Source organism: Diadema setosum, chromosome 10, assembly GCF_964275005.1.
Source record: "Diadema setosum chromosome 10, eeDiaSeto1, whole genome shotgun sequence".
Taxonomy (NCBI): Eukaryota; Metazoa; Echinodermata; class Echinoidea; order Diadematoida; family Diadematidae; genus Diadema; species Diadema setosum.
In genome coordinates, this window is record NC_092694.1 from 22,168,402 (window position 1) to 22,185,247 (window position 16,846).

Below are 16,846 nucleotides of genomic sequence, written 5' to 3' on the forward strand. Positions count from 1 at the left end.
GCATTTGTGTACTGCATAAACAAGTCCCTCTGATAGGTTTTGTGAGTTTGAACAATGGTTTTGTTTGTATCTATAGAAATCATTTACCATGTTTATATGGAGACAAAAACATATTTCCTTGTTTGAATAACAAGATGAAAAAATATTCATAAGATAACATGTTTCAATGATTGGGGGTTACTATGTAATATTATTTGTAATTATGCCTTCAGAGAAAAATAACCACCTGAGAAAATAATGAAATTCCTGATTTTTCTTCAGTAAAATTAAAATGAGAGCAATTATGCAAGTTATTCCATGCATCTGACCTAAACAAATCTCTTGAAAGTTTCTTCCTTGTTTTTCTTTCTAGTCTCACTGTTTGGTAATGATTTTGTATCAAAATGTTAGTAGAATATGATTATTCCCTCAAAAGATATTTTCATCTTAATACTAAACATTGTCATTTCCCCCATCCACCAAAATGCCAAGAGTGTTTGGAATGTTGGCTAACTTTGAGCTTTCTAGGTGTGAACACAGCAACAGAATGCATCATACATGTATGTCTTGTGACCTATTCCAGTAATTCTGCAGGACATTATGCACACATAGCTGCATTTTGTTGCCATGAGATGTCCCAAGTGTAAATTCTCTGAAATAGAACCATTCCCCCCCCCCCCCCCTGCATGGGGGCCACAATTTTGCTACCTGGCAAGTGAAGAATTTTTGAAGTACAGATCAGTGGTCAGTTTGCTGACAGGTGTTGTAGGGTGCTAGTCTAAGGTGATGCCGTAATTCTGGGTTGGTGGGACTTATTAGCCCTCAGGTTTCCCCTACATGCTTTCTGCTTACCATATGTGCAACTGAAAAAGCGCAATAGGAGTCATGATTCACACATACAAAGGCAAAGTTCACAGGGAAATATTAGGGACTTTTCGATTTGCACGTTGAGCCAGGCGTCACCCTGTTATGACGTAGTTTTTACGTACTGCGCATGCGCGAGTGTCGACCCTCGGCTCATCGCACAAATTTCGAACGCGTTAACCCCGGTTTTCACCGTCCACCCAAATCGGTTGCGCCGCGCTCAACCCACCTTGCTATGACGTCACACTCCTCTCGGGTATCGTGCGAAAGAGCACTATGACTCTCGGGAAATCCGTGCTCAGTTCACCAGTTTTCCTTTTTCTTTCGAGAGAATATTTATATTCTAATTACATGAAAGCTTGTGATCTTGATACGGCACAGCAGCAGCGCTGACACACAAACTACAGCCTCTGGTACCTACTTTATTTGTCCGTTTTCACTGTTTCGCACTTTGCAACTGCCTACCGTAGTCCCACACATGCATTCACACGTAATGCTTTACGCAAACAGATCTTGGTGCTTTTGGCCTAGCTAGTGCAGCAGTGCATTTGCCTAGTAGTCTTACCATGCATCATGTTTTAAAATCCACATAATTCCTCCCAGGATACGCATCTAGTCAAAGACAAAGTAAATATTACAAGTACAGAAACGAGTCACAAATTCCGCATACAGTACTAGTATATGCACGCAAGGCACAGGTTGCCTCCTGCACACGCCACGCACGAGACGTGACGCCGGCGCCCGAAATCGAAATGTGTTTTAGCAGCGGGTCAACGTACAGACGTGACGCCTTGACGTACGGTTGCGCTCGGCGGCACGTCCTTCTCGTTCACCCAATCGAAAACTCCCTATTGTGACCCAAATCGCACCAGTTTGAGTGAGGCCGAATTTAACATGTGCAAGTGACAGAGATTAGCCTGACTTTGTCCAACTTGCACCTTGCATAATGGGATGTAAAAACAACAGCAGCACAATTTTGCACAACATTTCATACACGCTTTGCACTGCAAATTATCACAACTATTCAGGGAAAAAGTCTGGACTATTTTGCAAATGTTGCTCTGTCAGTGGCGCATGGATTGCGATTTGAATCGCACTAATACCTACGATTTATATGGCTACACACAAGATTATTATTATTATTTTTTTTTTATATCACGATTTAAATTGTGAGGCAAATACTGGAGACTAATGTTGTCTGTTTGAATGGGCCTAATGACGACAGTCTCTGTGGTTTCATTTACGTGAGGGAGAATACCTCATTCATTTAATTGTGTGTTGTAGCTGACCTTGCGTTTGCAAAGATAATAAGTGCGGATTATATTGACTTGTTATCATGATGGCATGAATGCCTGACTAGTAGTGTTATGATTTGAGTGTGTACGATTTTTATTTTTTTTTATTTTTTTTTTAAAGTGAGGCATTGATATTTTCATCTTTATATGTGTATCGCAGTTTGGGAGAAGGTAACCCCAAAAAGTGTTTACATGTGCAATTTTAGTTGTTTTTTTTTTTTCATTGTGCAAACCATTTTGCAGATAACAGGCAAAAGCTAGGTTAATGGGTCGTGAAACTGAAGGTGGCAACTACTACGGCAAAAATGTGGCAATACTTTGTTGGTATGGTTACAATATGATGTCCATGAATTTGAGTATTATGACTTTCATTGTAGAAGATTGTTTGCTTGGTCAGAGCACTTACAGCATGCATGTAAGTACAAGAGTGTTAAAATTTTGACCCATTTTCTGCAACTGAAAACTAGTGATCCTCCTTTTTTTTCTATCTTTCTGTATTTTTAAGCTCACCTGAGCCAAATTGTTTTCACAAAAGAGAGAAAGAAAAGAAAGGCAGTTTTTAGTGATGACGATGGAGCTTTTGCAGTGTGTTTCAAAATCCTTTTTTTTTTTTTCTTTTAAAGAGGAAATCAATCCCAAATATAAATAAACTTCAAAGGCAAGAGAAAAATATTCCCGACAGAACATTAGGGTATGACATCATCAACTCGCTCATTTGCATATTCGTTGGGACTGGTCACGAAATGTTTTCCGAAAAAATGTGAAATTTCAAAAAGTCATATCTTCCTTATTTCTAAACTGATTTTTGTCATGTTTGTATCGTTCTGTAGGGAATCTTTTTCTCTTTCTTTTGAAGTTATTAATTAATTCATTCATTTTTGGTGGATTTCCTCTTAAATTTTGTCTCCTTTTTCACTTCTAGGAACCTACTGATGGGGAGGAGAGAAGACTGAGAAACCGAGCCAAAGGACCTCCAGGTAGGGTCACCTTTAAGTCACCCTCCGCCCCACGTCATTGTGAGTTTGTACCCATGGAGTAAGATCTTTAAAATGTAGCCCAATGTGTATTCAACAATTTACCAGCTGTTGCTGAACAAGAAACTGTTCAAACCAGTGGCTACCATGCAAATGCTGAGTATACTGAACTTTGCCCAGTTTGAGCAAATGCCAACCTGGTAATATCATGATGGTTACATAATCTTAGAGCAAAATATGATGGTTACATACTCTTAGAGCAAAATATGATGGGATATATCCTATGAGTTTATTTTAATAGATCCATAGTATTCTATGATTCTTCAGTGTGTGTGTGTGTGTGTGTGTGAAAAGATCGGTATATATGTATTCTTCATTCTTCATTTTTGGTGAAGTTACTTAAGCTTGCATTCCATGAAACATCGAAGTTAAGGTGTTTTTTTTTTATTGCTGAATTATCACCCCCCTCCCCCCCAAAAAAACAAACAAAAACAAAACAACAACAACAACCCCAGGATATTATAATATCTTTATGTATAAACCTTTAGGAGAGTTATGAAGTGGATACATAATCATTTTGGTTAATTCACATCATGTGATTAGAAACTGATAATTGTCTCATAGCAATATAAGTGAAACTTTTATGATTTCATAACCGTGACACTTTGTATCCAATCATAATGTATCTATTTTGCTTTTGTTTTGTTTTCATATTACTGTTGTCATCAAGTCTACTTGAACAAATCCAAGTGACTTGTAACTAGTTAACTATTTAACTACCAGCTTCCCCCGTGTCTCTGCTGGTGAGATTAGTAGGGTAAAAACATGAACTCAATATCTTATTCATTATCGCATGTGAGCGCAGACGACTTCACTCGTATCATTCCCAAATGTCTGCGAATGTCGAGGGCATATTCTGAATCAACAGTCAGAGTTACCTCTATTGGGACATGAAATATGCACATTCATCGTGTGTCTTGCAAATTTTATGTCTGTCGACACAGCCAGTGCTCATCACTGTGTTTGCTCATGAGACGTTGGGTATCGATAGTGCGCGAATTCGCTCCGAATTAATTTTGCGCGCCTTCTCAGCCCTTCAGGCCAGCGAAGCCACAACCGACTGTTCAGGCACAAAAGGCAATACTGGGAATTGGATGAAAGAAATGATGCGGGGTCGGGGTTGGAGAGGAGGAGGAAGAATCAATGATACATATGTGATCACACGTTTTCTGGCCAAGGCGAGCATTCAGCGCCCCCATCACATCTTGCTCTCCGCTCCCGAACGAAAGACGGCGGTGCAGAGGCATTGTTGCTCCCCCCAGGTCCGCGCAGCGCCGTGCCATGTTGACGCACAGCATGGTTTGCTATTGATCGTGGGGTACGTGAGGATGATTAGCCGTGCAGGCTGGGAGAGAAGAAGAACTTATGAGCTCGCCTCCTTGGAAATGATCACAGGAGAACCCCAGTAACAATGCACAAGACTCATACATGCTGGTGTCAGTCACAGCAAAATTTCCCCCCGTATACTTTTATTCTTTGTTTTTTCCACAACTCCAACTCTTCAAATGTTTTAACGCACTATTTGAATGTTGAGGTGAACTGTATTTCCCAGAGTACAATCATACAAAGGAAACGCTGAAGATTTTTATGAATATCTCAGACATTGAATAGGAAAGTTCAGTGATTTTGGAGTTTTCATGTTTGAGTGAAAAATTGCCTTTGAGGTTATTTCTCATTGTTTCATGAAAATGGAAGATTCCCAAACCCCAATGTGAATGCAGTGAGTCTACAGAGAGAAAGTTTCCCAAATGTATGTATGGAGTCAGTAAATGCAGAAAGTCAAGTGAAATGCTTTGTAAAAATTGAAAGTAAAATCCTGGACCACTTGAAAGTTAGGCTGAAAACAACTGGTCAAGAACTGTTTTGTGAAAATTGACAAAATTTTACAATTCAATAACTGCCTTGTCTTTATCGTCTTTGATCTATTATCATTATATAAGATTTTTTTTTTTCCCGTCAAACTTTCACTGTTGTGCATATAAAATTTTACTCTTTATTATTACACAACCTTTAATTGGTTGGGAATACCCCTGCCCCCCTTTTTTTGTTTGTTTGTTAAGAACAGTCCATTCCAGTTAAATGGCATGTTTTAAATTTTGGTTAATTCCTTGTGCTGCCCTCTCTAGTTAGGAATTATACAGCAATACTAGTTTTCAGAAGTGGAACAATATCAGGAAAATATATCAAGGTGCCTTCACAAATATTCATATTTTGATGAAAATGACACAAACATATCCTTGACCTGTTACTCGTTAAGATATTCTTCATACGTACTTTGGAGGAGCAAGGTCGAGTGCTCTTTTAATGTCGTTGAAATGTGATCTGTTTGTGAAATCATAATAATGAGATGCTTATGAATTTACAGTCATCACTTATAAATTTGCTCAATGGAAGGCCTCCTTATGTGCGTGTATGTGTGTGTGTGTGTGTGTGTGTGTGTGTGTGTGTGTTTGTGTGTATGCATAGGGTAATTTGCGCAGTATCTCAAGGGTTAAAGAAATGCCAAACAAATGTGTAATAAGATATAATGGGCCTGAATGTTGCACTTGGACATCAGTCATGCTAACCTGCTACATACAGGAATCTGCCCTGGGGAACGTACAATGTTTTTCAAAGGCAATGAGTAAACATTTGAGATGGACCAGTTCAGAAATTAGTCAAGAGGATGCAAAAGTCTTTATTTTCAAATCACCTTCCTGACAAGAAAATGAAGATGGAATGAAAATATCCTGTGGATATGATTTTGACATAGAAAGAAATTTTGTAACTTGTAGAGCACAGAGTTTTATTTTTTTTTTTCCCTTTTCAACAGAAGGGAATATGACTGAGGAATAAGTGAAAAAGCATAAAATCAATGAGGTAAAGTTCTGGTAAAATGTGACATATTAAGCAGTGGAGCAGTCTTTCACTTGTACAAAATTTTCTTTGAACTCTTGGCAAGGTATGATGTGAGTCTCAATGTTTGCCTGGTTACAGTCTTCAGTTTGACTTTTTGTTACCAAGTTGGGAGTTTCCTTGACATTTTCTCTGAACATTGTGGAGAAGAGATTACGTGAATGCGAGCCTTAGAAAAGTTCCCCAAAGGATTGATACTGGTTGCCAAGAAAAAGAAAAAGAAGAAAAAAAAAAAACTTGAATGGAAGATACTTACAAAAGCGGTCGAAGCCAATGCACTAGAGCCGCCCCACCAACAAATCAGGGAGAAAAATCACAATGGGCAAAAAGGGAGAAAGTTCTATGAAAATCTGCATTATTTCAGCAAGTGGAGAAGAGGAAAGACGGGTTTACAGTTTGAATGGAAAGTATGGGATCGTGCTTCTTTTCTCTCACCGCCGTTGGTAGTGCGTAGTTTTGGTTCTTGCTGAAGTAACTCTCGTCGGCGAGGCTTGCCTGCATTGGGAAAATAAAGTGTGCAGAGAATATAGTAAGGAGCAGCTTCGTGGAGGTCTGTGTTATAGTGTTGATGAATGGATATGTGCGGCACACGTTGAAAGAGTATGTATTACGTGACAACGTGAAGTGTGCATGTGGCAGTAACCGGAGGAGTGATACATTTTTTTTTTTTTTTGGACGCAGTCCACGAGTAACGTGAATTTACCACGCCTTCAGTCACTCACCGTAGAGCAGATTCCTTCCTCCAAGATTTGTTTGCATAGCTGTGTACGGTTCTGCGTTAAACCCGATACAGAGCATGGGATATTCAACCACATTGCATGAGGGATAATGTCTAATTAGTGCTCTGTGGATAGTATCGGTGACATTAACGTAAACGGATCTCTGGCTGAGGTAAATAATCTAGCTGTATTCAGATCCCGATGTTCTGATGAAAGGCAATTCTGCAGCCCTTATGCCTGATATCTATCAAAAAAGAAAATATATATATAAAAAAGAGAAATATATATTGATATTACTTGGATATGAATTTTATCATGAGCAGTATCAATACTGAAACTTTGGGCGAGTTATTTTGTGGATGATGTAAATGATCAGTGACCAAACCTTGAGACAAACATACCAAGTTTTGACATTCTCTCGCAAGGGGGTGGACCTGTCAAGATTTTACACTTTGATAAGTATGCCATGAGAGTGTGTGTGTGTGTGTGTGTGTGTGTGTGTGTGTGTGTGTGTGTGTATGTCCGTGGCATCAGATAAAGAGATGGGAGCAAAGACAAGGAAGTAAGTGTCTATTTTTGTAGCTTTTGTTGTCACAAAAATGACCCTTCAATAGATTTTCAGCACAGCTAGTCTCTTTCCTTCTCTCTCCTTTTATTGCAGACTGCCACAGGTTTTAATTACGTCACTAGTGGCCACGTCTTTGAGGAAGTTCCCAAAAGAGTCATAGCAAAAAATAGAGAAAAAAAAAACCACAACACTGGCATTGTGTACACTACTACTCCTTGTGGTCAAAAGATTGTTATACAGTGGAGAATTCTATCTCGAATAGCATCATCAAGCCAAAGTAATCAAGTGTATAGTAGGAGATGGCTGTGTATTTGATGACCATGGATTCGTAAACTTGCATGCCAGCCCCAAGTGCTATGTTTTGCAAATGTTGGACTAATTGGATGCGAGTGGCAACTGATTGTGGACTGTTGTTGACTTTACTTTGTATGTATTTGTCTTTTCATTCTTTTTCAGTTGAACCCGCACCAGATCCACAAAGGTAAGTATTTGATTGTTTTGATCATATTCTTCTTGCATACCATTGAATAAAGAAAAGAAAAGAAAAGTGAGAAAAAGAAAAGTGAAACCCGCTTTAACTCTTTGTGGTGTGTCGCCATGGCCTTTCTGTTGGGCTGAGGCACATTATTGCACCAAAGTTGGTTTGCTAACTTAACATCTAGGTTAAGTTTGGAAGGATTAATCATGAGTATCGATGAATAATTTAAGCTTGGCAAGTTAAAAGCTATGGGCCTGGGCATATTAGGGTTAAGTGCTGTCTCACTTGTCTGAGTTGGAAACTTTAATGTCCGTCTGAAATGTTGCCATGAAATTGTTGTATTTACCCACTGAAGACTTAGTTTCAATTGTACTCATTCAGGTGACTGTGGGAAACATGTGTTCTAGCTAAATCAGCTCATAGGTTAATGGGGTGCTCACCATTCATCTTAAGTCCCAGTTAAATGTTTGTGACTATACTTGATATGAAGATGACTTTTCAGCACAGGCAATCCTTTGGCACTATGCACTTTGCATCTTTACAGGACTCCCAGACCAGGAAATGTCCACACAGTGACTTGACCACTAACAAAAGAGGGGTGTTGGGGGGGGGGGGGGATTTGAAGGAAGCTGTCAATCTTTTTAAAGGGAAGGTAAACCCAAAGAGCAATGTGGATTGAGTGAAAGCAGCAACATTAGTAGAACACATCAGTGAAAGTTTGAGAAAAATCGGACAATCGATGCAAAAGTTATGAATTTTTTAAAAATTTGGTGTTGGAACCGCTGGATGAGGAGACTACTAGAGGATATGACGTATGAGTGGACAACAATACAAAGAAAATATAAAGGATATTCAACAAAAATTCACTTTTCTAGAATTATGAAAGAGCAGTGGACCAACCGCTTTCAGAAAGAAGGGGGAATAATTGCTACCCTTAACATAATGTCAATATCAAGTTGATGGAATTTGTAATTTTCATGAAAAATTTATTTTTGTAGTATTTTGTTTATATTTTCTTGATATTGTAGTCCACTCATACGTCATAACCTGTAGTAGTCTCCTCATCCAGCGGTTCCAACACCAAAACTTTAAAAATTCATAACTTTTGCATCGATTGTCCGATTTTCTTCAAACTTTCGCTGATGTGTTCTACTAATGTTGCTGCTTTCACTCAATCCACATTGTTCTTGGGGTTTATCTTCCCTTTAAAGTTCATATCATTTCCCTTTTTCTCCCATGCTCTGTCTGTTCTCCAGTTGCTCAACCCCTGGCTGTGACGGATCGGGACACAGCGGGGGAAAGTACACGAGACGTCGGAGGTAAGCTTGGCGGGTTTTTTTTTTTCTTCTTTCCTTGCTTCTTTGAAGAAGAAAAAATGATTGAAGGATCAAAAGAGAGTATGGTGTCTTCAAGTATGCAAGACAAAACTTTTGACCATTGTCTAAATGATTGGTATCCAATGATTCTATCAACTGACATCCATGAATAGATCACAACTGTGGCTTCTCTTTCTTATACTCCTGTTACTCTAGGTACTTCAGTAACTACTTCTTTACTTCTTCTTTTTTTTTTAACTGCTGGTTACTACTGTTGTTATTACCAACAGCACAACTGACTTTCTGGACTACCATTATTGCCAAGTATTTTCTTCTATTATTGCTGGGGAATATTGTACAACTACTGTTAGCACTTTCATAAGTACACACATTTCATATTTTTCTCATACTTTTACAAATATCCTATGAGAGAAACCTTGTGAGTACTCTTCCGCGTTTAATTGAACTTGATGAATTGAATATGATTGATTGATTGATGCAAAAATTTGCTCACCTTGATCTGTTTCCATATACTCTCTCCCAAATACAAGCATGCAAAAACGATACACACACACACACACACACACACACACACCAACAATGTATGAAAATGTGTGCATGCAAAGCGATTCTCATGGGCTTTCAAGTGTGGACTGATTATGTGTATGTAATAAAGGTTATGGGTCACCTTACTGTTGACCCAGAGGCTATGAATTTCTGAAAGACTGATGGCAGCATAAAGCTTGCATCTGAATTGATACATCACAAATATCAAGCTGTTGCAAAATGCATTTCTGTGATCCATGGGCAACTGGACTTAACAGCAATCAATCAAGCTACATTTTGTTAGTTCAACACTGGGATGCGAGTGTGTGTCAATGCGCCCCAGGCAATTTTACATTCTTGCATCAGTTTATATGTCGAGGCATTTACATCATCCTATACATGTTTAAACAATGTTTGTGTGTACCCTCTCCTAATCACACATACACTGTACCTAAAGAGATAATGAGCCAAGTCTATAGTACTTTTTATACACCAAGGTGTCTATAAGTGGCTTGTAATTCTCAGTTGAGACCTGCAGTAAAGTGCTTACCGTATTCACCGGCGATAAGGCCGCACCATTTTTAACAAAAATAAAGCAGTCAAGTCTGGGCGAAACCTATATGCCAGCACAAGCAAATTAAAGAGAATCACCTGCCTAACTTACACACATAATCATGTATGGGACTATGCAATGTGCTGATTGTTATTGTTATTGTTTGGATATGTGTGGAAACACTTAGAATTAAAAAAGTTTCTTATAAAAAATAACGTAGAAAAGAAATTAAGTTTTGTTTACAACAAATCCTTCTGATTTTTTGTTCTGATTTTCATCACCAATGTCAGGATGTGGCTTATTTGCCGTTGTGGCCTTATTGCTGGCGTATTCAATATGCTGCAAATACAGTCATAATTTTTAGATTGTCTCTTTTTCCAAAAGATATAGAAAATTGTGATGTCTGCACTTTATTTCAAAACCCACCCCATAGAAGATTAAATGAATAGAAAGAAAAGAAAACTCAGCTCATATGTTATGTATCGATCCATATCCCAACAATGAAGGAACAGGCACTTAGAATTTTTCAAGGCCGTTTATGATTAGGTTTAAACAGTGGTGACATAAACATGCTTTATTGTACTATTTCCAAGTAGGCTAATGTGTTATCGTCCCATAGTTAACTTGAGCTTAACACAGATAAACTGCAATAACAAATAAAATGCAAACAATTTAAACAAAATGAATGCTAGAGCGTGAGATTGAGAGTATTAAGATATTTTTTTCAGTCACTCTGTCATAGCTGGACTGCACCTTTGAGTGGACGTTGAATGGGTTAAATGATGACCGTAGGCACAACAGGTCCTTTGCTGGACGACAAGACGAGAGTTTGCGGGGCGGGCGTCCCCTCAGATGTCTCAGGTGTCTGTCCGCCGACCGGCAATTAATCCTGTGAGAGTGGACGATGACCAAAGTGGATCTTGAGCTGCCTTCCCTCGCTCAAGCAAGGGTCATGCAAGTGCGGGTCAGCTCCAAGAGCGAAAGAAAGAAAGAGAGAGAGAGAGATATATATAGAGCGAGAAAAAGAGTCGGAGGGACAGAAGGAGAAGTCGGTGCATATTACGTGGTAGTGTACGTTTGTTTGAAAGAGGAGGTACCTGGTAGTCTGACATTTGCATGTACACATTGAAATATTGTATCTATTATTAATAACAAAACATACGTGTCTGATTAGTGCAGAGTTCAGTTTGAGATTCACCAAGGTTTCCAAAATATCTCATATTATGATAATTATTTGTGGAGCAGATTTCAAAACTTTGAAAAATGGTGTTCAGTGAAGATGATCCTAGTAGTCATTTGTCGCCCATCATTCCTATGTGAAAGCACTCAAAAAGTGAGAGACTCCAATTTTGCCCACTTTCAAAACAGCATCTCCTAAAGCCATTTTCTCAATATCTCTCACTTTTCCTACTTGAGTTTCGATTTCCCCAGCTCTGGCTTTCTGCCTCCTGCTTATCTTGCGTTCACACCATGTTCCGGGGCCACCAGTCACATTTCAGGCCACCGTGGACAAAAACGAGGTGGACGTGAGACAATGCAGTGCAATGAACGTGACAGGCCGTGATTGTCGTGGATGTTGTGTCAGATTTTTGAACTGTCAAAAAATTTGCCATGGAAGTCCCGGTGCTAATGAGAAGCCTTGTATGCTGTGATTAAATGGGATGGCCACAACAAAACACGACGGCACGTAATAGGCCGTATCAGAACGTGGAAGTGGTCCATAGCAGAACATGATGGTAGATATTGATAGTCTAGCCCGACCAGATGCCGTGACAACAGCTTCCGATAGCTAATATGTTCACTGGGGTGAGGGCTGGAATGAACAAGACTAGAATATGAAGAGGGGGAAAACAGGAGAATGTCTCATCTACCCACAGTGCATTACGTTCTGGGCAAATGGGGCTGCTGTGGTTGCCAGGAACATGGTGTGAACGCAGCATTTAGATGTATTTTCTCCCACATTACATTTAGTCTTTCTTATGCCTAACTTTAGCTTTGTCATATACTGTACTTTTAAAAAAGAAAAATAAAGCAAAAACCTTTAACTCTAGAGCTTCCAGGGTTCGTTTTTAAGGGCCCTGGATCGTGGCCACACGGGATGCCACACTGCGTGGGGTTGGAGTCTCTGAAAAGTGGGCAGGCCTATCGTAACAGAGAAAAACCATAACATTGAAATTTGCAATGCTGGACCTATTCCTTTCACACTGTAACAACGAATAGCAACTTTACTGAACTCGTGGTAACTCAAAATTCTTCAACTCTTTTTTTTTTCCCCATCATGTGCATTTGCAATATGATCAGCAGTCTGCGCACATCTACGCATTGCGTGAACAAATTTGGCATTGAGTAAGGAAAGTCACACTCAGTGGCACCATTTTTACGATGATATTTTGGGTACCTCTCGGTACGCCTGCTAAGATACCTCTTTCATGGATTCAATAGTCTATATAATGACAAGTTTTCTCCAAATCATGATTTTTTTTTTCATTATGAATGACAGGATTTTTAAAGCTTCTTTTAATTGGCAATCTCCTTAGACAAATTCAGACCTCTTCCCTTCATTTGTGGAAAACTGTTATCCCAGTGGTAGAGTTGTATTTTCTTCTAGTTCATTATAATTGTGAATCTCATGCAACAGTGCATTGTGTAAAGTACCTGAAGAGTTACCTTGAACATATGAATTGACCTATCACCTTCTCCCACCATCCTCCCCCCCCCCCTTAAAAAAAAAGAGAGAGACCCAAACACCAAAATATATAAACAAGTTATGATTGTTGGCACAGACACAATTAGCACATTAACAAACAAAAAAAGAAAAAAAAAAAACACCATTACTATCATTTATGACCCAATTGCACGACAATTTGCCTTAATGCATTCATGTCAGAGTTGTCTATGTTTCTAGTTTTGAAATGAATATACAAGGTAAACTGACACATATCCAAGATATGTGTTTGTGTTTGCTCATAGCGGTAATAGGAGTGATGTTTTGGAAACTGAAACCAATTGTATTTCCCTCTCAGTCCCGTATGACCTCATCTCATGTAGTTTTGTTGCAAGAGCTTGTCTTGTCATTTGAAACTGGTGCGGCACTCCAGGTGTGCTGTTTTAAAGGCACACTTCCACACCTGACGTTTGTTTTTACCTTTCGCACATTCCTTGCTGAGCAGCAACCTGACTTCTAAAGCTTTAGATCCCTTTGGATGAGATAGTAACTCCAGCTTCACTTTTTGAGGTGTTTAATTCCCTCAAAATATTCAGCTGGCGCAGTCACTCGGTGTCCAGGGGCCCGTTTCATAAAACTTGTCATCAGTGACAAGTTGTCATAGATGTGACAAGCTACTGAAATCCTTGCATCTGATTGGCTGAGAGAAAATTTGTCATAGAAATGTGGCAGTTGTCACTGATAACAAGTTTTATGAAACGGGCCCCAGATTGAATCATACTTTTGGTTGTACAGCAGGTGAGCTTTGTTTTCATAAAAAAAGTTGACAAAATGAGTAAGTGCCAAAACATGCACATCAAGACAGGACAAATTATCTGGGCTGAAAACCAGAATGTTGTTAAGGACATTGTTACAAACATGGCTAAGCACCACTGGCCTTTTAGTTTGCAACTCTTTTGTCTCTTTAGTCTTTTGTGCCACATTCGCATGCCTGACTCGGTCGACAGCATGCCAAATTCACATATTCTGCTCAAACGCATAAACCCACCCAAACTGATCAATAAATCGCCAAATGCCACAATACAATGAAAGCATTTCTCACAATTCCTTTCCTGTCACTTGATGATGTTTTCTAGAGATATTTAAATCTGCCCTGAATTTGGGGAAAAGAGTGACCTTGCATTTGACTAGACTGGAGTACGGAGACAAAGAGAAAGCAAAAAAAAAAAAAAAAAAGAAAAAAAAAATGCACACAGCCCTAACTCTGCGTCATTTACAGTCAATGTGATTGTACCACACATTTGCAAAGCATCATAGGAATGCCAAGTAGAAATGAGGTTTGAGTGCCAAAAGACCACTGATGCTTAGCAACATCCTTGGACTTAATAACATACTGGTTCTCAACATAGAAAAGAAATGAACTCGTCCTAGTTTCAAATCCAACTCCCTTAGTTAACATATTGCAGCATGTTATCTGTGATATCATTCGAGTTACATTCTTTCCCAGCTGACAGAAGTACTTCTGTCAGCTAGGAAAGAATGTAGGGCAGATTTTAATATCTCTAGGAAACATCATCATTTATGACTTTTGTCACCAGTGGTCATTCCATGTTCATGAAATAGACGTGACAAAACTATGTGCAGCTCCAATTTTCCTCCCACTGCTGTCTCGTTTTTCGCAAGTTTGTGATTGGGACTGTCCCTGAATTTGCCTAAAATGTGCTCTGGCAGAAGCCACATGCTTTGCCTTCCATCATGATATGAAACTGGAGAAGTTTTGATTTTGTAATTCAAATTACGGATCCCCAGCAGTTACCATCCCCGATGAAGAAACCACACGATGATTGCTTCTAGTCATTTCCACATTCTGTGGTAGCAAGTATTTGCTGTGTGTATTTTTTGTTCTTTTTTTCTTTCTTTTGAAATTGTGGTAAATGTCCTCAATATGTTGGTGTAATGACGTCTGCTAGGCAAAGCCATAGAAATACTTAGTCTTGATATATATTATGATAATACATCAATATATATTCTGGGTATTATGATTGCAACATACAATGTGTAGTTATATGTAGTAGTATTGCACTTTTATGGTTGTGTAGATCACACACAACTAGAAAAGAACAGTGTACAAAAAACAAAAGGAGCAGTTACGAAGTGGTGGTCTACAAATTTTGAAACTGATTGTAAAGATGGTGGTATGAAAATAAGTATGTCTGCACAAAATGCTGACATAGCAAAATAGTTATTGTTCTTTGTTTAAACCTGCGAGATGTATTAACAGTCAAATTTATGAGGCATGATGTCATGAAGAGGCTATTGAATGTTGTTGTACATGAGCATGTTGTAATGATGTGTCATACATTATACATACACTGAGTATTTCACATCAGTATTGTTTTTAACCATTACAGATGTTTGTATTCCGTTGATTGTTTTCCCCTATGTCTAGTCGTAATGTATTTTTGCCATGTTATGTGAATTAAGTGCTTGGAAATGTGAAGGTAGAGAATATAGCAGTCAGATGGTCATTGGCCCTAAGGAACTGGTGCAGCTCTAACGCTCCCTTTGTCCATCAGTAGACAATACGTCTTGTGTTGATGAGAAAGCAGTGCACATTCCCCATACATTAACAACATCTTCTACCCCCGCGAACACTCGAGACTGTCGCCCGATCGAAGTCTCCGTCTGCACTCTCCCGCGAGCATTGGCTTCTTTTCAGACTACCGTCTCTCTTTCTCCTCTCTCATCATCTACCGTGTTGCGTTTGTATAAAGGCAGAAGTGTGGGAGGAGACTACGTCCTGTGGTATTATTTTGTTTCTGTGGATGGCAGGTTTGGCATGATAATGTACTATTGGTGGAATAGTCCCTACTCAAGGCTTGTTGATGAATTATTTAAACAAATATCTCGTAGTCACAAGATAAAAGAGAGGACAGCCTGAATGTCAGGCTAGCCGGGAAAGAATAAAGACGCGCTAGCGAAGCAGGTGGTGTTTGCACTCTGGTTCCCAGACTGCAGTATATCTCTGTTACATTTCATGCTGCACTAACATCAGCATACCCACGTTGAGCACACACCTTTTTTTTTCTCTCCCTTGTCCCCCCCCCCCCCCCCCCCACCCCGACCACATGTGTTGAGATGAAGCATTCGTGAGATGAGAATCTTCGCTTGATCCCCTCTGGACCTTTAAGCCAGTGATCCGTGCAGACTGCTTATCGACTTACCAAATTATCAATTCGTAAAAGCTTGTTACTGTTCATGGCTGGCCTTACGCGGTGTATGCCAGGTCGCAAAGTCAAAGAGGCATTGTCTATCGCAAGCGGCAGCTCGGGGCAGTGCCGTGTCGCTGTTGTGCAGATCTGCGTGACGGTATTACTATTGCTGTATTTGAAGTCACGAAAACTGCAGAGTTTTTGTCGCAGTCTAGCAAAGAATTTTTTTCACCCAACTCTTCGCTTCAAGGAGTACACGAATGCAGAATAATTTTGGTTTTATCAGTGCCCGCAAATCGTGTCGATACTTCTGTTTTGACGCAGGTGTTTCCTTGGTTGTATCAATTTTTCCTTCATCCAACTGATTCTTTCAGTATTTCCTAAACTTAGAATGAAACTGAAGCTACCTTGAATCATTAGTCTTTTTTTTTTAATCAGCCATTTATCTGCAAGAGTAATTACAATAATTATGACATTATTAGTGTAGACATGTTATATCTTATTTCAGACATGCTGCTTTTTCACATTCCCTTTAATCAATATTATGAGAATTAATTTGTATGTAATGCCATAATCATAGACAGAATCAGAGAGAATACCAGTGTTTCTCATTTGTTAAGAATTGTGTGGTTTTAAAATGGAATATACCAGGGAGGTACTCGGTGAGGCTGGGCTAGAACCTCCTTGATTGGAATATTATCCTCTTAGATACATTCTACCAA

At 39.2% G+C, this 16,846-nt stretch overlaps 1 protein-coding gene across 1 annotated transcript in view; it reads left to right on the forward strand.

Annotated features, from left to right (window-relative positions):
• Positions 1 to 16,846, forward strand: part of LOC140233851 (uncharacterized) — a 163,870-nt gene that overhangs the window by 64,734 nt on the left and 82,290 nt on the right. Inside the window, exons 5-7 of the mRNA XM_072313943.1 lie at positions 3,061 to 3,115; positions 7,811 to 7,835; positions 9,089 to 9,151. Coding sequence (XP_072170044.1) covers positions 3,061 to 3,115; positions 7,811 to 7,835; positions 9,089 to 9,151 — 143 coding nt within the window. The remainder of the gene's footprint in view (positions 1 to 3,060; positions 3,116 to 7,810; positions 7,836 to 9,088; positions 9,152 to 16,846) is intronic.